General features: G+C 55.0%; 1 protein-coding gene across 1 annotated transcript; it reads right to left on the reverse strand.

The window, feature by feature from the left end:
* Positions 1-1,432: 1,432 nt before the first annotated feature.
* Positions 1,433-17,580, reverse strand: LOC118019458 (fatty-acid amide hydrolase 1). The gene is made up of 15 exons (XM_035018655.1): positions 17,346-17,580; positions 11,385-11,498; positions 9,342-9,476; positions 8,971-9,104; positions 8,683-8,889; positions 8,423-8,463; positions 8,058-8,182; positions 7,034-7,159; positions 6,407-6,504; positions 4,723-4,822; positions 4,380-4,420; positions 3,549-3,588; positions 2,920-3,028; positions 2,239-2,384; positions 1,433-1,867 (listed from the first exon to the last, which is right to left on the reverse strand). Exons 1-15 carry the CDS (start codon positions 17,538-17,540, stop codon positions 1,739-1,741), a joined length of 1,740 nt encoding a protein of 579 aa, XP_034874546.1. The 5' UTR covers positions 17,541-17,580; the 3' UTR covers positions 1,433-1,738.
* Positions 17,581-22,480: the final 4,900 nt, after the last annotated feature.

The raw sequence follows: 22,480 nt of genomic DNA on the forward strand, positions 1-22,480 counted from the left end.
AAGGAATCTGGGCAAAGTTCAACGACCTGGCCAGCCGATCTAGGTGTCTGTGTTAAGTTAGGCCCTCTGATCAGCCCTTCACGTCTACCCTGAAACCGGTCCCACTGAGGCGGGGACACCACTTTCAGACAGTGCAGGGACCACTGGGCATGTAACCCGGAAGGAAATGCCCCTCTGAAGGAGTAAGAAAGTCAGGAAGGAGAAGGAAGCCTTGGGAAGGCAGCCTGCCCTGAAAGGAATTTGAAGAGAGCCAGGTAGAACCAGGGGTGTGCCCGACCCGAGGGTCAGAAACGTCCTCTATGATAAACAGGGGAGCTAGGGCTGGGGCCAGGGGAGAGTAAACTTTGCTTAAGGGGACCAAGAAGCCCCCAGATTAGTCACAGGCAACACAGTCGTGTAAGAGGGAGGTTGGCAGATGGGGCAAAGGTGAGACTCTGAGCAGAGACTGCTCACTTCCATCCCAACTGTCAATTCCCAAACCACCTCTCTCCCTACCCCTGGGCCATGGCCCTAGCTCAGGCCCCAGGCCCCTTTCCCCAGACTAGGATCATGGAGCAGCCTCCTTGTCCCTCTCCAGGCTCTGTTCTACCCAGTCTACTCTCTTCGCTGCATCTGTGTGATCCTTTAACAGTTCCCCATTGCCCTGAGACAGGATTCAAATTCCTGAACTGACGCCCAAAGTCCACCTTGATTTGGCCTCCACCTACATCTCTGCTGCTTCTCCTTTGCCCATTCAACACCTCTGTCTACTGAACTCATCATGGTCTCTGGATGTATGGCTCCTTCTCCCTGAGATGTCCTTACTCCCATCTCAGCTTCTGGGAACCTTCCACACTCAACCCAGGTCCTCCTCCTTCAGGAAGCCTTCCTAGAACAAACCAGTCATTGGCCGGCCCTGTGAGTGCTCTCTACCAGATCGCCTTGTCTCATGCTCCCTTCCCGAGGCCTAGGGCCCCCTCGCCCCCAACAGCACCACCTCATGGCCAGCACTCCAGACTCCCGGCTGCCCTGCGCCTAGCCCCGTGCGGGCCACTAAGGACAAAGATACAGCATTAGGGTCCCTGCAGTCAAGGAGAGCCAGTGTCCTGAGAAAGGCAAACCCTCCCACAGATGCCCACCACACAGGACAGACTGGAAAGAAAGAGCCCACCTATTCCAGGGCTCAGAGGAAGGAGGGAAGGCCTTCTCGAGAAAGAGGGATCTGAGGAGGGCCTCAAAGGAGTTAATGGCAGAGGAGCAGAAAGGGCATCCTCGGCAGAGGGAAAGGAGCAAAGAAAGAAGAGAAGGGAAATGCCTAGCAAAGAAGGTCTTAGTCTAAGTAGGGGGAGCGGGGGAGGGGGAGGTGCTGGGGCTGCAAGGCTCCTGTGAGGGTTGGGAACCAGGAGACTGCCAAGGCCGGAGTAGGGCTCAACCCCCAGTGCCCTAACAATGCCAGCCAGAAAATATACAGACTAGAAACATTTCTTGACTGTTAATGGGCCTCTGCCCATATCTTACCCACTGGCTGCCACATGGGAGGGGGGGTGTGTGTCAGGGCAGAGGGAGGGGACCAGATTGGGGAGCAAGGTCCAGACTCAGGGGGTCTGTGCTTCTTGTAGGGGATCGGGGGAGGGGGACATGGAGGTCTCTGCCCCCGGCCGAACATTTCCTCCCAGGCGGGTCGCTACGCCCCCACGAGGCTGGGTGCAGATCGAGACGGTCTGGGGCCCTCCGGAGCCAGGCGGCAGGCAGGCAGCAGTCAGGATGGCCGCTTCTCGGGGCTCATCAGTCGCTCCACCTCCCGCATGAACCTCAGACACAACTCTTCCTGCCACGGCAGAGCCACGCACTGCACGGCCACAGGCAGCCCCACGCTCTTCTTCATGGCCTGCAGGGGACACAGGCATCAGGGTGGAAGGCAGTGGAGGCAGGCCCCCACCAGGGACCAGGACACACCCCAGCTGGAGAGGAGGGGCAGCACAGCAGAGCCAGGCTGCAGTCTTTTGGGGGGTCTCGCATCAAGGAGGGCCGGCAAGGGGGCGCCTGGCTGGCTCACTCAGTAGACCATGTAACTCTTGATCTTGGGGTTGTGAGTTTGAGCCCCATGTTGGGTATAGAGCTTACTCAATGGGGAGGGGAGGGGAGGCAAGGACTACTCATGCTTATGCTGCTTCCTTCCCAGCAGCCAGAGTTGGGTGTGGGTGGGTGTCCAGGGCAAGGGGGGGCGCCCAGGGGCCAGGCCAGGCCCTGTGGCCTCACCTTCCGTAGCGCCTTGTCCCAGATATCCCCAAAGTAGCCCCTGTAATGCTCCATCCGGGCCTCATCCTCTGCGGTCACCGAGGTGACAGGCACCACCCCCGCGGGGAAGTCCAGGCAGTTGTAGAGCAGAGTGTAGCTGACGGCCCCTGAAAGGCATCACAGGCAGCTAGAGTGACCCTGCGACCCTCCCCACGGCCCTGGGAGATGGCGCCCTGCCCCCACGGGCAGGGAGAGGCTCTCTCCCAGAGCCCAGACTTGAGTGGGTGACAAAGCCCAGGAATCCAGATTCCCAGCAGGCTGGAGAGCCTGCTGGAGCTTGCCCTGTGCCTCTGCCCAGGAAGCTTCCCCACCTGGACCGTTGTTCCTATTTTTCTTGGCTTTTCTAAATCCCACCGGTACTTTAAGCTCCACCTCCCCAAACTGTAGGCTCCATAACTCAAGACCTCCCACTTCAGTGGTGCTGAGGACAGGGAGCCTGTTCCCTCGCAGAACATCCCAGATGACTCCCATCTCTCCAGCCAGTCGGACTGTGAGCTCCCCAAGGGCGGGGCCCTCCCCAAGGGGTGCAGCCCTCCGCCAAGGCTTGTACTTCCCGGCAGCCTGCGGGCACTGGGCTGAACTCACAGAAGAGGAGAAGCAGGTGGGAGTGTCCAAGGTGTGTGCAGGGGCAGCAGACCTCACCTGTGGCCTTGCCTGGGGCATTCAGGTCCAGAGCAGGGCCCAACATGGGGGTGAGCAGCACGTCCAGGTCCAGCGCCCTCCACTGGGCAATCACGGAGTTGCGGTACACCTGGGAGGATGCCAGCACAGCAGGGGGAAGCCCTCAGACCCAGCGCCTCGGACGGACTCTTCAATGCAGGGACTGTGGCCGGAGTGGCTCTGGCCCCAGCACCTGCCCTTGCATCTGGACTAAGCCACACTGGGATGGAGGTCCTCGGGGCACACAGGCACGGCTGCTTCCAGGAGACCTCCATTGTTCTACGTCCCACATGAACTGCAGACATCATTTTGCCTGCCAGGGCAAGGCCACGTAGTTCCCAACAGCACGGGGGGGGGGGGGGGGGGGGGGCGGCGGCAGAGAGGCATCCAGGACAGGAGTCGCAGACTGACCCAGCCCCCAAGGGTGAGCACCCAGGCGAGTGAGGATCAGAGAGCAGGGCCCGAGCAGACCAGTCCAGGGAGTGGAAAGCGGAATGACAGGCCACTCCAGGGGCCCAGGGGACCCAAGGCTAAGAGATCCCACTGGCAGGTGCCCTGTCCAGCTCCACCCCATACCCCGCCCGACTCTAGTCTAGGGGCTCTGGCCTCACCTCGATCTCGTGCTGCAGTTCCCAGAGCTTGCCAGCCGACCTGGGCAGAGGAAAGGAGGTCACTGCCCATCAAGGTCACAGCCATGGGGAGTAGCAACATCAGACCCCTACTCTTAACACCTGCCAGATCTCACTCCTCCATGGCCCCTTCTCAACTAGGGGAGCTCCAAGAGGGAAGTAGCACGGAAAGAAGTTCAAATCCCTAAATTCATGTCCTGTGGAGAAAATCACGCCCCCAGAGGGATTTAGACTGTGTCACTTAGTGACTTTACAGCAGAGCCAGGCCCAGGTCAGGCCCAGTTCGCAATGACCCTTAGGATACCAGAGAGACCAGAGCTGTCAAAGGTCCTAAATGCCTGGCAGTGAGAGAAGAGGCAAGTTCGCAGGATGTCAGGGCCTAATAATGAGGCCATTTATGGCCTGCTTTTCCCACCCGGGCCACTGAGGGGGCGGCAGGATCCAGTGCAGCTCAGTTCCCGTCAGACCTCCAAGAGCAGCGTCTCTCACGGGTTCCCCAGTAACCCCCTCTCTCTTGGGCCTCCCCGATGCTTCCTTTCCTGGTCCTTTCTACCCTCACCTCGCCAGGTCTTCTCCTCCCCACCCTGTCTCATCCCGTGATCTCCTTCAGGCCCCTCCCCTCTAGCCAGACCTGGACCCTGAGAAGACAAACTTCAAGGTCCCATCTGAAAGCCACGGAGGTTGCCATCCCGGCTGGGCCACTTCCAGTCTCAGAAGTGACTTCCCTCAGCTCCTCCCATCAGAAACCACTTAACCCCAGGTCAGGGGACAGGGAAGAGGGGGGCAGGATCTAGGCACAGGAAATGTTCTTACCGGGGCTTCATGCTGTTAAGAAAAGCTGCCACCCTTGGGAGCTGCCAGAGGACAAACACAGCGTCAGTGACCCAGTTCTGGGCTGAGCGCAGACAACAGTGTTCTTCAGGCCAAGCTACCTGTGCCTCTTCCCTCTGTCCCTCCCCCAGGCCCCCGGGTAGCTCCTCTTTCAGCATGCGGCTGGCTGAAGATTGCAGGGCATGGGGAGAGGACAGGAGTCTGGGTAGGGGCTGGAGAGAAGAGGAGGCCATGCGTGCCCAAACCAAGAGAGGCTAAGGCGAGGGGAAGAGCCCCAGAGGCTCCGTCCCAGCCCACTGCAGCCCTCCGCTCCTTGTGCCCTCACCAGAGGCTTCAGCACGAAAGCCAGCAGTCCTTTCAACCACCTTGGCATCTTCAGAATGGAGATCAGGTCCCCCAAGCAGGGGTCCACGAAATCACCTTTGCTGGGAGACAAAGGGTCCAATCCAGCACTCCCTCCCCAGGCCTCCCTCCTGGCTTGCCCCCACCCACAGCACCCGCAGCTCAGTGTCATCTATTACGTGACACCCCCTCCACTCCCTCCTCACCAGACTCTGGCAACCACTGCTCTCCAACCCCTTCATCTGCCTCCTTTCATTTTTTTTTTTTTAAGATTTCCTTTTTTTTTTCATTAAGTAATCTCTACACCCAATGTGGGGTTCGAATTCACAACCCCAAGATCAAGAGTCCTATACTGTATGGACTGAGCTAGCCAGGCGCCCCTATCTGCCTCCTTTTACTTAGTTTTTATTTTTTTTTAAGATTTTATTTATTTGAGAGCTTGAGAGAGAGAGAGAGAGAGTGCACATGAGTGGAGGGAGGGCAGAGGGAGAAGCAGACTCCCCGCTGAGCAAGGAGCCTGACATGGGACTCGATCCCAGGACCCCGGGATCCTGACCTGAGCTGAAGGCAGACATTTAACTGACTGAGCCACGCAGGCGCCCCTATCTGCCTCCTTTTAGACATGTGACTTGTTTCTGCTGATCATTTGGGATGCCTGGACTCCACTCCATACCCACTGGAGCTTCCCAAGGCAGGACTCCGTGTCTCCCTCCCTGGTACACTCAGCTCAAAGCAATAAGGACTCAGTGAAGGCAACATTTCCCCGGCGGGGGCCTGACACTGAGGGCATCCCCTATTGATGCCGACGCCAGCCTAGAGAGACAAGTGGAGCCACCATGACTCTTACTTCTGAGGCTGTCTCTAGCTCTAGAGCTCCGAGAAGGGTCTCAGGAAGCCGACCCGAGGGCTTCATTCCCAGGGCCAGAGTGAGGGGCAGCCCCTCCTGCTGAAGCCTGGACCAAAGTCAGCTATAAGAGGAGGTCCAGTCAGCCCAGGCACATCAGCAGGGGGTACCTTCAGAGGTCTTGCACCCCTGTCAACCCTTAAGGACTGAAAGCTTCTAAGTGGAACCAGCTTCTCTAAACATGAGCTCTTGGGCGCCTGTGGGGAGCTCAGTGGGGAGCCTGCTTCTCCCTCTGCCTCTCTCTCTCTGTCTCTGTCTCTCATGAATAAATAAATAAAATCTTTAAAAAAAAAAAAAAAGTAGGTCTGATCCAACCCACCCACTCTACAGAGGAGAAAACTACTCAAAAGGTGGGCCCGGCTCAAGTCAGAAGAGCCTGGAGTCACAGCATGATGTCTAGACCTCTCCTGTCCTGCTTCACCCTGCCCTTGTCTCTCAATCTTTCCCAAATAGACAAGCAACTCCCCGACTGAGTTACCTACCTCCCAATGAGTTTTCATCGATTGAGCTCTGCTCAATCCAGCCTCCCCTCGAGCTGGTACCTTTCTAAAGTGCCAGGGATCTCCAGGCTCCATCTGCACAGCTAGAGGGGCGGTGAGGTCCCTGCCCAGAATGCTCTGACCTTCTTTGTGTTCAACTGAGGCCTGTTCCCCCAACTTCTCCCAGAGCGGCCCATCCTGGGAGTAACAGGACCCAGCTGCTCTCCCTGGGTCTACCCATGTCCTGGACCCCACCCCAGACCCCAAAGTCCAACATCACTCACAAGTTCTGCAGGAAGCTGTGGCCTCCATCACTGAACAGCCCACCGGTTGACAGGGTCTCCAGAGCACGGGGTATGTTGCTTGGCAGGAAGGGAACCAGCTGCGAGATTGAGGGGTGTAAGGTCCCCGCACCTAGAAACCCTTGGCTCCCACAATCCCCATGCTGCCCAGGCAGCCCTGAGGATGGACTGGACCAACCCTGCCACCATGGCAGCCCTCAGTGGAGCCCCAGAGGCCACCTAACTGACCCATGAACATTCCCTTAAAATGCACATCGTGAGAGAAGTCAAGCCACACATAAACTTGTCTCAGATGAGCAGACTAAAACCCATTGGCCCACCAGGATGGTGGGAACCTCTGGACAGCCGTGCACCATTGTCTGTGGTTGACGGGACCTCCCAGGGCAGCGCTCACTCATCCCCAGCACAGGGCTGAGTTCACCATCCAGCGCGAAACCTAACACTCATGATCAGCCCTCTATCCACGGGTCCCACAGCGACATCGCTCCCGTCCCAACCACAAAGCAATCAGGGTGAAAGGACACTGGGGACCGGTGGCAGCCACAGGTACCAGGAAGGTTTCCCTGAAGGAGGGGCCATACCAGGGCTTCGGGGTCCCCACGGCCATACCGTGTGGCCAGCAGCCTCAAGGCTCTGCTTCGTCTCCAGCACGGCCCGCTTCATGGCCGGGGTGGGCATGGTATACTTGTCAGTCTCATAATACCCCACACGCAGAGGCCGAGAGCTTGTGTAGACCTGGGGGGCAAAACCCTGGAGTCAGAATCAGGTGAAGAGAGAGCGGCCCAAAGTTGGGCTCCCAGAGATCAGAGAAGCTACTCAGCCCCAGACACAGCTGAGAGGTTGCAGCCTGGATCCCTGAAAACTAAGTGCCTGAGAGGCCAGCCCTTTCTGCATCTGACCCTTTCACAAAACCCCTTCATAATCACTCTGCAGAAGGGGCTGGAACAGATGAGGATTCCCACTGGCCATATATGAAACTGAGGCTTCAGGTCTAGATAGGGAGATAGGCAAAGGGGCCTGGAGTGGGGCTGGGACTCGTCCCAGTCCACCCCGTGCAGACTGACAACACTAGGTCCAGAACCCAAGTAACCTGTCCCCTGAGTTGAGGCCCTCCACTGCCTGTTTCAAGACTGCAAGTCCTGGCTCCCATGATAATTCGTTCCAGACCGCATCACAGGGACCTCATCTCGTCCTCTCCTCCCTCTCAGGAAGGGCTTCTGAAACCACTGGGTTGTTAGAATATCCTCTGCCAAGGAGGGGGAGCTCACACCATCCAGCCTAGACTCCTGCCTGCCAAGAAACACCCTAGTTCTCCCTCAAGTGGTTCTCGGGCTGAGAAGGGAGTCCTGTCTCTCAGAGCCGGCAGAAAAGGCTGAGACCAGAAGGTGGGAACTTTTCTCCCCAGAGGCTTCCCAGGCCAGCCTGAAAGGCCCCAGGTCGCCACAGGCGGGCAAGGGCTCCACCTGGTGGCTGTCTGTGGAGCAGCAGCTGAGCCTGCCTTCCGACCCCTGGGGGTGGTTTTCAAGAGACAGAGCCTCCAAGGCCTGAGCACGCTGCCTGGGGCTGCTCTCTGGGCTCAGGAGCACCAGCAATAACCAAACTCAACCCCATGCCCATCCTTAGCCCTGCTCACCTCCTCCCTGAAGGGCAGCGGGGGCACGGTGGGGTCCAAGCGGAACATGTCCTCACACAGCAGTGCTCGCAGGCACAGTGCTAGGCTTTCCACGTCCCGGGCCATGGGGCCAACTGAGAGCTGCACTGTGGGGGCAGGGAGGGGAAGGAAGCGAGATCACCCTGCTCTAATGGGCTCTGGGGCCGGGTCCAAGCGAGGGCTGGGCCATGGCCCAGGAGTGTGAGCAGAGACAAGGAGGTAGGAACTCAGATCTAGACTAGCCTGAGAGTCAAACACTGCCCCCCCCGGAGAGGGAGAGGCAGGGGTAGAGGTGGATCAGGCAGACCCCCCCGCCTCCAGGGCACTGAGGGAACCCCAGACCTCACCTGCTACCTGTCCATAGACACAGCCCTTCAGGCCACTCTTGCTGGATAAGAAACACAAGATGTTGGAAACAGGAAATGGTCACCCTCTGCCCAACCCCAAACCCATACAGCAGCTTAGAACTCTCACCACTTTGGAAACTAGGAACCAAAGCGAGTGGTGCTGGGACACTCCCCGCCCCCAGCAAAACCCCAGTGAGGGAATCCCTCCCTGGGGCCTGGAGAGGTTGGACAGCTCCTTCCACCCACCCCCCACACCATACCTGATGCGGTTTGATGTGGGCTTGAGGCCACAGATGCCACAGAAGGCTGAGGGAAAGCGGATGCTGCCTCCAATGTCAGTGCCTAAGCCCAGCGGGGAGCCTCCAGCCCCAATGAGGGCTCCTTCACCCCCAGAGGAGCCCCCTGGGGTCTTGGAGGACTTCCACGGATTCAAGGTCTGGCCAAAGAGGGGGTTACTGCAGTCATAGCTGGGGAAAGCAGGAACGGGTCAGCCTGGGTCACACTGGGGCCAGCGCCCCCGCCCCGCCCCGCCCCGCCCCCCAGCCCACCTGAACATGGACTGAGGGATGTTGGTGTGCACGAAGGGCACAGCGCCCTGCAGCTTCAGCACCCGCACGACCACGCTGTCACAGTCTGCGGGCGCGCTCTCGTTCACGCTCAAGCCCAGCGTGGAGTCCTGGCCCTAGAGGGAGGGACCGGCACCAAGAGGGGTGTGGCTGACGGCTCAGGGGGGCCCTTCAGCGGCAGAGGGTCCCCTCCTCCCGCTGTCTCACAGGCCAAGGCGGGGCACACACCTAGGGCCCCTCTCAAGGCCTCGGGACCCGATACTTCCTCCTAGGGCCCGGGGTAACCCAGGAGGCAGAGCCGGCTGGCAGGGACAGAGGCGCGGGGTTGGAGTCCGAGAGGTGGCAGGGCACACCTTGTAGCTGAAGCACTCCTTGAGGCTCACAGGGACGCCATAGAGCAGGCCCCGCCGTGGGGCCTGGGACAGCTGAGTCTCACAGTCTGCCAGGTAGGTGGTCACACAGTTGGTCCCTTTGTTTACTTCCCAGGCCTGGAGGAGGGAGAAATGGACACAAGGCAGAGTGAGATTGGCCTTTTGTTTTTAATTGTGGTCGAATATACATTATATAAAATTGGCCTTTTAAAGGATACCCAGGGAAAGGTTAACCAGCCACATGGCCCAGAGCCAGGAGCACAGAGAATAATCTAGGGCCCAGCAACTCACCTCACTAAGGACATCCAGCCCCAGCCTCACCCTGGCAGTCTCTGGCCTCAACCCCAAGATGGAGAGAGTACTTCCAGGGCCAGGGCACAACCAAGGTACCCAAAGGAGCAAGACACTGGCCTCGGATGCTCCCCAGAGAGGATGAGCTGGGAGGAAGATGACCTTTGGCCTCTAAGCCACATCTCTGTCAGTGAAGCAGACAGGGGCAGATCCCCATCTCAGGTCATGCTGGGAGTCAGCACAGAGCAGGGCTAGACCCAGGTTCCAGCCTCCCAGAGGCCAGCAGGTTTTTTCCTGCCCCAGGCCTGGCCCACATGGCACCAGCCAAGCCTCCCCTCCCCCCAGAAACTCTTGAATCTGATAAGCAAGTCACATGGAGGAGTGACTGACTGATACCAATCATTTAAAGGGGTGGGAGCTTGCCTAAAAGGAAATGATGCACTAATGGGGACCACCTGCCCTGGGGCCTCTCCATAGCCCTCCAACCACACTCAGCAGTGCCCTATGGGAGGGCAGGCCAGGGCAGAACGATGTATGGCTTTCAGCAAATACTCCTGTCCCTGTGAGACATCTGAGGAAAATGGGCGTGGGCCCCGCTGCCACACCTCGGCACATGAAATCTGTGGGTGATTAGGAAGGGCAGCCACTTTTCAGGGACACCCGAATGAGGAGACAAAGAACAGTCTGCTGAGCCTGCCAGTGTTCCCTGGGGCATCCAGTGCAGGAGCTTGGGGTCCTCCCTGCGTAGTCAGGCTCCCTCTCCCTCCCCCTTGCTCAGCTGGCTGAGCTCACCCCCGCTGTCACCCACGCCCATCACACTCTGTTTCAAGAAACCACAAGCAAGGCAACTCATAAAGCACAACTCTTCCCTTCATTTCATTTCAAACAGATGCCTGGAACACTTACTACATGAAAGACACAGTGTCCAGCACTAAGTACGAAGACAAATGAGACAAGCTCTGTCCACAAGGGGCCCGCGTTGACAGGGGAAAGAGGACAAGGCGAGCGCAACAAGGCCAAGAGAAATGTGTTAAAAAGTGAGCGCTGAAGAGGGAACCTTAACTCCCTGGAAGAGGGCCTCCTTCTCTGAGCCCAGAAGGTTCAGCGGGTGGTGGCTGTTACCCCAAGTGGGGCAAAGAAGAGGGAGAAGAGCCTTCCAGGAAAAGGGAATCCTGCACAAGGCAGGGCTCGGCGTGGCAGGCTCTCAGTGCCAGGGAACCACCGGCAGCAACTGCTGCCCACCCTCTGAAGGCCTTGGCCAGACAGGATGCTGGAGACTGAAGAGGAGCAGAAGAGCAGAGTCTGAAGAATTGGAGACCTGAGAGGGCATCCGGCAGGAGGCTGGCGCTCCATGGTGGAGGGAGACGGTGGTGGAGGACCAGGGTGGCTGCTGGGGGGATGGGGACAAGGGGTTGGACTGGAGAGAGCTATAGAAAGAGAACAGACCACACTTGGTGACTGACGGGGTGGAGGCAGGAGGGAGAGGGAAGTCTGGGCTGCAAGCCAGGCTTCTAGCTAAGACAACATGCTCAGTGTCGCCCCCACACAAACACACACACAGAGGCAGCTCCTCTCTCTCTCTCTCTCTCTCTTTCTCTCATGCAGCTCCTGGCAGCCCCTGGCACTGTGGTCCGCCCCCCCCCACCCCCCACCCTCAGAGAGACAAACTCCAGGCCAGGTTTTCCCCACAGCCTTTGCAGAGAGAGGGAGGATCCCTGGCAACAAGGGCCTTACCTTTCCGGTGTAGGTAAAGAGTGCCGCCTCAGGGGACAGCTCCCCACTGTGTAACTTCTGCACCAGCTGAGTCAGGGGCAGGGCCAGCAGTGCCTCTGAGTCCAGGTCAGGGTTCTGGAAAGACACCTCAGGTGAGTACCCCCTCTCCCCACAGGCCCCAGGTGCCTACAGCAAACACCTGTGGCCTGGGCCCCTAGGTCCCCACACCTGCCAAAGCAGATGCTCACTGTCACATGCCAATCCATGACAGACATGCCCACCTGCAGCTCTGACACCAGAAATGTGGCCCAGCCTAGGCAGGTCCTTGTCACCTATGGACAGTGCAGATGTATCTCTTCCAGAAGGTTATCGGAGGGGGTGCCCCGGAAAAGGCCATGCCCAGGCTGATTATGAAACCATTACAAACCACAACTACTAAGAGCTGCCTGTAGGCACCACGCTGGTACACTCTGTATGTCCATTAAATCTTGTTACCATTCCCATTGCACAGATCAAGAAACTAAAGCATCGAGAGGCTAAGTGCATCACCTAGGACCATACAGGTAAACTATAGTTCTCTGCCCACTCAGCATAAGCTGTCCACGGGCTATCCACCTGCACCTAACCACTCCACCCCTGGCAGGGGAGGCAAAAAAATAAAAGAAGACACTGTCCTGGGTGGTTGGGAGGTGGTTGGCAGGAGGAGGATCTCTGAATCACAGCCACCATTTCGCAGCCCCACTCTCCCCTGCTCTCGCCAAGGTCACCAGGGCCCTCCTCTTGCCAAATCCAAGAGATACTTGATTCTGTTCTTTGCTCCATGTCTCACTGAGAGATTCAAAGGTACTGAGACCACACACTGGCTCTCTTCAACTTCCTCTGGTTTTCTCCAGCTTCTCTGCTACTTCTGTCATCCATTTATTCATTCAGTCAGTCGACAAATATGTTCTGAGCACCTACTATGTGCCAAGGACTACGTTAAGGCCTATGAATTTAGAGGTAACCAAGACAGACAAATCCCTGCTTTCAGAGAGCCTGCACTCAAGGAAAGAAACAAGTTAACAAATGATGGACAGCTCAGGAAAGTGCAAGAAGGCAAGTACACACTGCTGTGATGGAAATAACAGAGGATTGACTCGGATGGGATGGTCAGGCCTCGCTGGGAGGTGACATTTCTTTCGGCTGTGATCTGAAGGATGAGAAGGAGCCAGATGTGGGAAAAGACAGGTTCCTCTTGTTCCCTCTTTTTTTTTTTTTTTTTAAGATTTTATTTATTTATTTGAGAGAGAGAGAGAATGAGAGACAGAGAGCATGAGAAGGAGGAGGGTCAGAGAGAGAAGCAGACTCCCTGCCGAGCAGGGAGCCTGATGCGGGACTCGATCCCGGGACTCCAGGATCATGACCTGAGCCGAAGGCAGTCGCTTAACCAACTGAGCCACCCAGGCGCCCTTGTTCCCTCTTTGAGCCTGGAAGAAGTGAATCCTTCTCTCGTGGCCTCCAGTCCAGGCTCTCCACCTGCCCCCCAAGCCTCCTGACCCAATCGAGCTCTGGTGCTCACAGGCTATTCCCATTGCCACCCACCCCTGTGTCCTGAGCTCACTGCACCCCCACTTTCCACTGGTTCCTGCTCCCTGTACCCTTGCCCAGGGAAGGGCTGTCAGTCTATCCAGGGAGGAAAGTGAGAAAAAAGGAGTCATCCCAGACCCCTCCTTCTCCCTCCCACCCGCAGCCAAACCCAGTCAGTCACTGTGCTCACTAAGTAGCTCTGGAAAACAGCCACTTCTCCAACCCCTCTACCAAGACCCTCACCGCTGCCCAGCTTTCTCTGCTGGCTCACACAGGGGCCACCTAAGTGGCTGGCCAGGCCCAAGGCAGGCGCCGCCCACCCGTCCTTCCTGCCAGGCCAAACAGTGCAAAGCCAGTCAGGACTTGCCTCTCACCTGAAGGTCCCTGTCACACCACAAGCCCCAGAGGTGTGCCAGGAGGTGCTTCCAGGCAGCTGTCAGACTCCTCTGCACCCCTCCCTGAGACACCACCTACTCACGCCCTCCACACACGCCCACCACACAACCTTGGTACCCCAGCCTTAACAGAAAGAACACTCTACCCCCTGCCCTTCATTTGTTAAACAGATATATTACTTACTTGGGATAATATGTATCTACAGATATATAGATATAATACAGATATATATATAGATGTATTTTATATATATATATAATACAGGGAGCCACAAAGAAGAAAAAAAAATGAATCATGATCTCTCCACACATACAAGATAATCCCTGGTGATATATTTTTTAAAAAGAGACACAAAATGAAAAATGAACATTTAACCCACCCAACCCAAGGACCACCCTGCCCAGTCCCTCTTCTGAAAAGGAAACCATAAGGTTTCTAATGAAACCTTACAGGGGAAAAAAATGTTTGTGAAAAACCCACCGTGTATGTAATTATTTTTATATATTCTGGCTTTGCACAAAGGAATCATACCATAGACACATTACTTACTACACCTTGCCGTTCTCACTTCACAATGAAAATAGCAAAATGGCTTTTTTTTTTTTTTCTGATTATATAAATGTGCCCACTGTAGAAAAGAATGCCTAACAGTATGGGGAAGAAAGTAAAAATCAGCGAAGAGCCCCCTGCACGAGGGTGATTACCACCAACAGTCTGGTCACCACCATTTCCCACCTTGCGACAAGTCACCACAGAGTCCCTGTGCGCTTCTGCTCGACACTGTCAGCAAGCTCCCTCCATTCTCAGCACAGATTTTAACTCTGTCCTTTGTTCTTGGGTGCGGATGGCTGATGACACCGTTGCTAACGGTTATTTTTAAGTCTTCAACTAGTTATCAGGCAGCTGAGACATTTCCTCTTTCACAAGACACCCAAGAAAGCCTGCGCCTCCGAGGCCAGTCCACAAACGCAGGGGCGATGACATTTGAATGGAGAATGCAGAGATGGGTACACACAAGTTCTAACAAAGCTCAGGGCCACCCCGTGGCATTCTTTTTCAAGGGAGGGACTCCAGAGCTATCGCCAAACCCCTGCTCCCCACCAGCTGTTTTTCTCCTTGAGGACCTTACTGTCCTAATTTCCAGGATCCTCCATGGTCCTCCATGGTTTTTGTTCTTTTCTCCTCATGGTTTTTATCATGTTTGTTCTATTTCAAGATATCTTTTCCATTGGGTCATGTAGGCCATGGATCCTGGTCTCAACAACTGATTCGTCTACTGAATCATTTTGCTTTAAAGGCAGGCTTGGAGAAGGCCAGGAGGTGGAACCATGGGTCAGACCCAACAGAAGGAAGTGGCATTTGTGAAGACCAGTGGGGTTCTGACAAAATGGGTTGTAAGAGACGTGGGCAAAGGCACAGAGGTGTGAGAGGTGCTCTGGTATGTCTCTCACAGCCATCATATTCTAGGAATGCTAGTCCTCTCTTCAGTCTAGAAAGGATATTAAAATTCATTCGGGGGCAACGTGGGGGGAAAGAAGTGGGCAAAGAGTTGTTACAGATTAAGCCTCACACAGTCAACAGAGAGTTACCAGAAACAGGCCTTACTCTAGAGTTGCTCAAGAGTCGAGAGAGGTGAATGATTTTGTGATGATTCAAGAGATGCTTAGGATCCCCAGCGATGCCTGGGAATGCTGGAGGTATCTGGGCTCCCGGCTAGCTTCATCAGCAGTCTATCAGGATGGGGCTGTACCACCAGCTGCTTGATTCCTCCAGGGCCTGCCCAGAGCCCTGCTTACCTCACTGCCCCTTGCTATTTGGAGCTGGGCCAAAAAAGCCCCAGAAGAAAGGCTGCCGAGACAGCCTCAAAACCCACATCCCCATCATCCCGCGACTCCAGAGCCAAGCAGAAAGGCATTTGGGGGCAGGAAGGAGGAAGGAGCTGGTCCCAGGGTCCCAAGGGACTGAGTTCAGCTAAACCACCTACCTCTTAACTGCCCCCAGGGCCTTCAGAGCTACTGTTGTCAGGACCCCATCCCTTTGCTGATTGTTCAAACCAGTGAGACTACGGAGATAGTTCTTTCTCCTCTACAATCACCGGAAAGTCAAAAAGTAAATTTCCCAGTTCACCCACTTGGAAGAGCCAAGCTTTGCCATTCTGAGGCCAGGCTTTCCTGCCCCAGGGAGGGTGCAAAACAGCATTTTGTATTTCAGAGCCAAAACTTCTATCCTGGAAGGTTTTGTTCTTAAAAATAATGAAAGTTGGGCACCTGGGTGGCTCAGTTGGTTAAGCGACTGCCTTCGGCTCAGGTCATGATCCTGGAGTCCCGGGATCGAGTCCCGCATTGGGCTCCCTGCTCAGCGGGGAATCTGCTTCTCCCTCTGACCCTCCCCCCTCTCATGTGCTCTCTGTCTCTCTCATTCTCTCTGTCTCAAATAAATAAATAAAATCTTTAAAAAATAATAATAATAATGAAAGTTGCTCCAGACAGAAGCTGTGTAGATGCGGGTGTTTGGAGCTGAAGTGAAGGAAGACCCACCACCCTTCTACAGCCTCAAGCTCCTGCCAGCAGGTAGGTTTCTTGTGACGAGGAGGGGAGTTTAGCAGGCAGGAACTGTGGGCTGATCCCTGAAGTTGCCCCCAACAGTTCTTGCTGGTAGAACCGGCTGGCTGCAGTTCTGGCAGTTACTCCAGAACGGGGGCCTCAGGAGCAGCAGAGGGTACTGGGCTGAGCCCAGTAGCATTGCAAGGATCCCTGAGTGGGATACCTCGGAGCTCAGCCAGAGAAGGGGGACTAGACAGTGAAGAACTTGGGCTCAGGTAGGGTCAGTGGCCAGTCTGGATTGAACATCTAAAACCTGACTGACGGTGGGCTTTTCAGCCAGCTTGATGAAAAGAGACTGGAACCAGATACATATTTATGTCAACAAATAAATAAATATGACATATCCTGGCCCCGGAATAGTGTGAAGTAAATTCATAGCAGCTAAAACCTCACTGTGATCGAGGCTTCACCCTGGGCCTGGCATCCTAAGGACCCGTCTCCCTACCTAATATCTCCCCCTGCTCTCCCCCGCTGGAAAGAGGCTGGAGAGTCCCACTGGGCATCTAGGTTCTAGTTCCAACTCTGTCCCAACTCTAAAATCACTTGCTGCCACCGAACATCTGCTAAGTGCAATTTTCTGTGACTCCTGCCCTGGCTCCTACCTCGGCACATCCTCCTGACTCCTGTTGTGTCCCCAGTCACCTGGAATGCTTTCCCACCTGTCAGATTTGTATCCTATCAAACACAAACCCTCACAAACAATCGTGGCAAGTTTTTCCTCTCCCGGTACATAAGAACATCTCTCAGATTTATCATTTTGACTTCTAGCTGGGTCCAGTGTTTCAAACACCTGGAGTGAAAGTCCCCTCCTCTAGGTCCCTCCCTGGCGCCTAAACACACACTGAGCGGATCCGGAAGGAGAAAAGCTTGTTGACAGATCATCCGGGGAAGGGCTGGAATTACACCTGCTCAAGGAACGGGACCTATCACGGGTTAGAACGACACCTGGGCGGCAGGAGTTGGGGAAACTATTCCAGCCCAGCTCCCTGGTTGCGCCTGGGCAAGTCCTCCCCTGGCTCGCTTTCAGGATCATCACGCACAACCACTTTGAACTGTGAGCGCTCCAGATTTCCTTGGCCATCCCTCTCTGATTCCAAAGTCCTAAACCCGAGCATTGCATTTTAGCGTTCTAACAGGCTTGAGATTCTTTGGTACCGAGCAAAGCTCCTCTTTCTTTGACCCGGTGCGGCGATGTCCTTTCAGGACCTGCCCTGGCCCTTTCGTCTCCCCGCCTCTCCCCTCAGCTGGCTCTACCTGACTCGGAAAGAGTACGGAATGCAATAGGGCGTGGAGAGGTTCCGAAAGTAAAACCTGCGCTGCCGGCCACCTGCCTCTCCGCGCGCCCGCGCGCCTGAGGACGCTGCTAGGGACACCCCCTCCCTGGGCCTCCCCCCACACACCGGACCCGAGCGGTCACCTGGAGGCGGAAGCGCTGCGCCGCCTTGTCCATGGTCTCCAGGGCCGCCTGCTGCCTCTGTCGCGCCCGGGCCACCGCGCCCCGCGCCGGCCGGTGACTTGACCAGCGCAGGGCCACGGCCGCCGCGACGAAGCAGCAGGCCAGGGCAGCCCCAGAGGCGCCAGACAGCGCGGCCCACAGTTCGTCCAGCACCATGATCTCCCGCCTCCGACCGATGCCCAGAGCGACAGATGCGGAATCAGCACGCGCGCGTGCCGCCGCAAAACCCGGCCTGGATGCGCCGAGGAGCCCGCGCCCGCCTGCACGGAAGAGGCGGGAGGAGCGCGGCGCGGCCGCTGGCCCGCGGGGAAGCGCGCTGTTGCCTGGCAGCCGGCTTAGGCCGCCGGCGCGCAACGGTCAAGGTCAAGCCCGCACCCGGCTGGCCCGGCGGGGTGGGAGGGGCAACGGCTTCCCCCGGGCGCCCTCGATAAGCCTCCGCCCCACGCACGCCACAGCCGCAGCTCCCGAAGACGTGACTAGCGGGAGCCCCCTGCGGGAAAGGCCGGCCAAGAGGACAGGGAGCCGCGACCTACTGACTGGGCTCGCGGACCTGATTAATCCCCGCAGTTTAGAAGCATCTTTCCAGGAGACCCTCCCAGGGTGTCCACCTCTCCCATGCGCGGGGCTTCTAGGGGAACCAGGCGGGAGGGGCCCAGGAAGTCCCCTAGGGAGCCCACCTGCTGCCCCTTCCCCTTTCCCAACCCTGGGACCCCATGTCTCTCTCCCAGGGCTCTTCTTCATGGCCAAACCACCCATCACTTGTCCTTTTGCTCAGCCACCTCCTACAGACTGACTTTCCCAGATTCACCCTTCTCCAGTCATGGGCTCTCCTGGATTTTACATCCAGAGAGCAGAGAGGACGCCTGACCAGGAGTCTGGGGACCTGCACTCTTCATTAGGGGGATGGGGGTCTTACATACACAAACAAAATACTCCCATCCAGGCATCTCTCATAGGACTTTATGTTTATGTGCTTTATCTCATTTGTCCTCCCAACAGACCCACGAGGAAGGCATTTTATTATCCTTACTTTACAGCTGAGGTAACTGTAGCCAAGAGGGGTTAAACGACCTCTGTGGGTCACACACATGGCTGAGTGGGGACTGAAACTCAGCTCTAGTCTCAAGCCATTACTCTTAACCATCAAGCTTTACCACCATTATGGCTCCTGGAAGTGAAACTCTGTGGGACACAGGTGCTTTCTGGCTGGAAATGCTGTCGGCTGAAACACTCTGCTGGTACTCCAGCTCTGTTTACTTCTCTGAATCTGTGCCTTAACGTTTAAAAGAGGGATGGTTAAAATGCCTACCTCACAGGATAGTTAGCAGTATGTGAGGTCCTTTATGATGGGTGCCTGGCACATAGTAGGCTCTCCATAAATGTTTATTGACTGAATGAAAGGCCCACCTGTGAAGAGTCTAGATGTGTTAAAATTAAAACTGTCAGTCAGGCGCCTGGGTGGCTCAGTCAGTGAGTCTACGGTGAGTCTACCGACTCTTGATTTTGGCTCAGGTCGGGATCTCAGGGCGTGGGGATGAGCCCCACCACCATTGCCACACTCAGCTCAGAGTCTGCTTGAGGTCCTCTCCCTCTCCCTCTGCTCTAAAATAAATAATGAAATAAATGTTCATTTATATATAAATAAATAATCAGTTATTTTAACAGCAAAATGGTTTATTCCAGAATAGCAGAGAGTTGCAACTCCTGACAACCAAGCCAGGCCAAAGCCACAGGCAGGCCCAGGGAACAAAGGAGAGGACAGCTCTTTTACACAGGAAAGGGGTAAGTTAGGAAGGGCTATTAGAAACAAAAAGTCCAGGGGTGCCTGGGTCATTAAGCGTCTGCCTTCAGCTCAGGTCATGATCCCAGAGTCCTGGGATCAAGCCCTGCATCGGGCTCCCTGCTCTGCGGGAAGCCTGCTTCTCCCTCTCCCACTCCCCCTGCTTGTGTTCCCTCTCTCACTGTGTCTCTCTCTGTCAAATAAATAAAATCTTAAAAAAAAAAAAAAAAGAAAGAAACAAAAAGTCCATTGGAGTAAACTGGGAATATGAAGTATAGTGGCTTTTCATTGGCTGAGTTATGACATTTCTCTTTGGCCAGCTGTTGCTGGGGGAGGAGAAAAGCTTTTTTTCCCCTCCAGCTGGGTAGTAAAATAGTGTGAATTTGTAAGGTGTGTCATTTCCTGTTGGGTCTGCAATTGAGTGACAGGGCATGAGAGCTCTTCCTTCTGGCCTGGTGACTGCGCTTTAAATGAGGTTTCCTGGGGCACCTGGCTGGCTCAATTGCTAGAGCATGAAACTCGTGATCTTGCGGTCATGAGTTTGAGTCCCACATTGGGTGTAGAGTTTATTTAAAAAATAAAATAATAAACGAAGTCTCCTGTTATGAGTTTTCACACATGTATTGGAAGAATCCAGACCTGAGGGTCTTGTAAGTCACTGTAAGGCAGCAAGTCCTGGACCAATTCTAAAGTACCGGTCATGGTGGGTGGCGATTTCACTCCTCTGAGAGAGGATCTCTTCACCTTCTGACATACTGTGGTTTGATTCAAAAGACTGCCACTGAGCCCTGCTTCCATTTGATAGGCTTCTTGCTGTGACCTGGGGAAACTGAGGCAAGAAACAAACCTCAGATCTGGCCTTGTGGAGCTCAAGGTCTGGTTGGGAAGGAAAAGACATGCATAGACTAAGAGACAAAAGATATACTTTGGTGGAAATGCAGAGATCATACTGCATAAACCCAAAGAGCCTTTGGATGCTGGGCTCTTGGGCTGAACAGACCTTGGGGAAGTAGACAGTACAGACGTATAAAGCTTGGCTCTGAAGCTAAAGTGCCTGGCAACCCATCCTTGTTGTGTAACTGTGTTTTCTTACCTGTAAAAGGAGGACAATAATGGTATTCCCCCTCCCCCAAGTCTCTAGTACTATTATAAGAATCAGATGAGTTAAGGCACCTAACACAGTCAAAACAGGACCTAACATACAGTAAGGATTCCATGCATGTTAATCATTATATTGTTATTTATTATTAAAAAAAAAAATAGAGAGGGGTTTTCTGGCCTGAGGAGCCCACGCTCAGGAACCAGACTGCCTGAGTTTTAATCTTAAGTTTGCCACTTGCTTACAAAGTAACCTTGAATAAGTCACTTTATCCTCTCGTGCCTCAGTGTCTTTATCTGGAAAACGGGGGATAATACTAGGGACTACATCACAGAATTGGGAAGATTCAATTAGTTAAATCAAGGAAAGAGCTTAGAACAGCACCCGGCCCATTGTAAGAGCTCAATAAGCATTAGTTCATTAGTAAGCAGGAATGTGATGCAACCCTACCAGTGTTTGGGGAAGGTAATATGGAGGAGAAGCGGGAGACAAAGGCCATGGAAAGGAAGAGCAAGCAGATTCGAGGATCCAGAGGGGGAAGGGTTTCCAGGGCTCCGCCTTGTGTTAGCATCTGTAAATCAACACCATTCGGTTCTGGGAGCCACACAGCAGGTACCCACACTCAGGAGGTACAGTGCCAGGTGAGTTGCTCTTACTGACAGTACCTCAGGCAGGTGCTGGTGGGTTCCCTGACCAGGATCCGGGGGGTCCTCCCCCATTAGTTGGTCACCTTCAGCAAGTCATCCTTGTGTGTCCTCAGTTGTTGGGCAGACCAGTGATACCCTGCCAAGTCCCCTTGGAGGTGGGAGCAGGGCTGCAAGAAGGGGAAGGAGAGCTTGCAGAAGGGAAGAGAGCTTCTCCGATTCCAGAGGGTTTAAAGTCTGTCTTTGTTCTGGGGTTGAGAACACAGTGTGTGCCCCTGTTGTCAGTAACTGCTCTACTTCTCCGTTTTCTTTCACGGGGGTGAGACTTTCCTCGGTACCGAAGGGGTGGGCAGGAGAGGGACACAGCAAGAACTCACAGCCCCACAGGTGAGGTGGGGTACTAGAAGCACTAACTGCGGGGTGCTTTATCATTCTCAAAGCCCTGTCAAGCCTTTGACCTCAGCTGTCTGAGCCTCCTTACCACCTTAAAGGCCCCCACTACCCCAACACTGTCCTCTGAGTTAGGGGAATCTATCTCCTGTGGTAACTTGATTACATAAATGATCCCAATACTCCACCCCTTTCTAGATCTGTGCTTTTTGCAAAATAACTTTGTAGCTCCTCCCTTCAGGAGGTGGAATCTATTTCCTCCCCCTTGGAAACCTGGGCTGACCTTGGTGGATCGTGTTAACTAATAGAATGCCCTGCTAGTTCTGAGTCTAGGCTGCAAGAGAATTTTCCCTCCCTTTCCTGGACCCCTGCCACTACCATGAGAACGAGTCTCGGTAAGCTAGACTGCCAGAGGATGAGACCATGTGTGGGAGAACCTACTCAGCCCAGTCGTCCCTGCTCAGGCCCTCACACAAGGGATGGCGCCCAGCCAAGATAAGCAGAGCCACTTACATGCAGATACGTGAGCGAGCCTAGCCAAGCCCAGCTTAGCCCAGCAGAACCACCAGCCCACGGGTAGACTGAGAGAATAATAAATGGTGTTTAAACCACTAATTTTGAGGTGAATTTGTCATAAAGCATCAGCTAACTGATATACCTCCTGATCCCCCTTGCCCACATGAATAACCGAGGTCCACCAGTGACTTGCTCAATACTACATCGCCAGTGGGGGGCCCGACGGTCAGTCAAAGCTGGATCTTTGAGACTCGCTGCTGCCTCTGGAATATGGACACAGACATCTAGACTTTAGAACTGTTATTCAAAATTCCTTTTTTTTTTTTTTAAGATTTTATTTATTTATTTGACAGAGAGAGAGACACAGCAAGAGAGGGAACACAAGCAGGGGGAGTGGGAGAGGGAGAAGCAGGCTTCCCACGGAGCAGGGAGCCCGATGCGGGGCTCGATCCCAGGACCCTGGGATCATGACCTGAGCCGAAGGCAGACGCTTAGCCATCTGAGCCACCCAGGCGCCCCTATCTTTTTTTTTTTTTAAGATTTTATTTATTTATTTGACACAGAGAGAGACAGAGACAGCTAGAGAGGGAACCCAAGCAGGGGGAGCGGGAGAGGGAGAAACAGGCTTCCCGCCGAGCAGGGAGCCCGATGCGGGGCTCGATCCCAG

Source organism: Mirounga leonina, unplaced genomic scaffold (assembly GCF_011800145.1).
Source record: "Mirounga leonina isolate KUSES-001 unplaced genomic scaffold, KU_Mleo_1.0 Mir_173, whole genome shotgun sequence".
In the NCBI taxonomy this organism is placed as follows: domain Eukaryota; kingdom Metazoa; phylum Chordata; class Mammalia; order Carnivora; family Phocidae; genus Mirounga; species Mirounga leonina.

Coding starts and splice junctions, on each gene's coding strand:
- LOC118019458 (XM_035018655.1), bottom strand. CDS start 17,540: ATGGTGCTGGACGAACTGTGGGCCGCGCTGTCTGGCGCCTCTGGGGCT. Junction 2,385..2,919: donor TGCCCCAGGCAAGGCCACAG/GTGAGGTCTGCT, acceptor GATGCCTTTCAG/GGGCCGTCAGCTACACTCTG. Junction 1,868..2,238: donor GGGACAAGGCGCTACGGAAG/GTGAGGCCACAG, acceptor TGTCCCCTGCAG/GCCATGAAGAAGAGCGTGGG.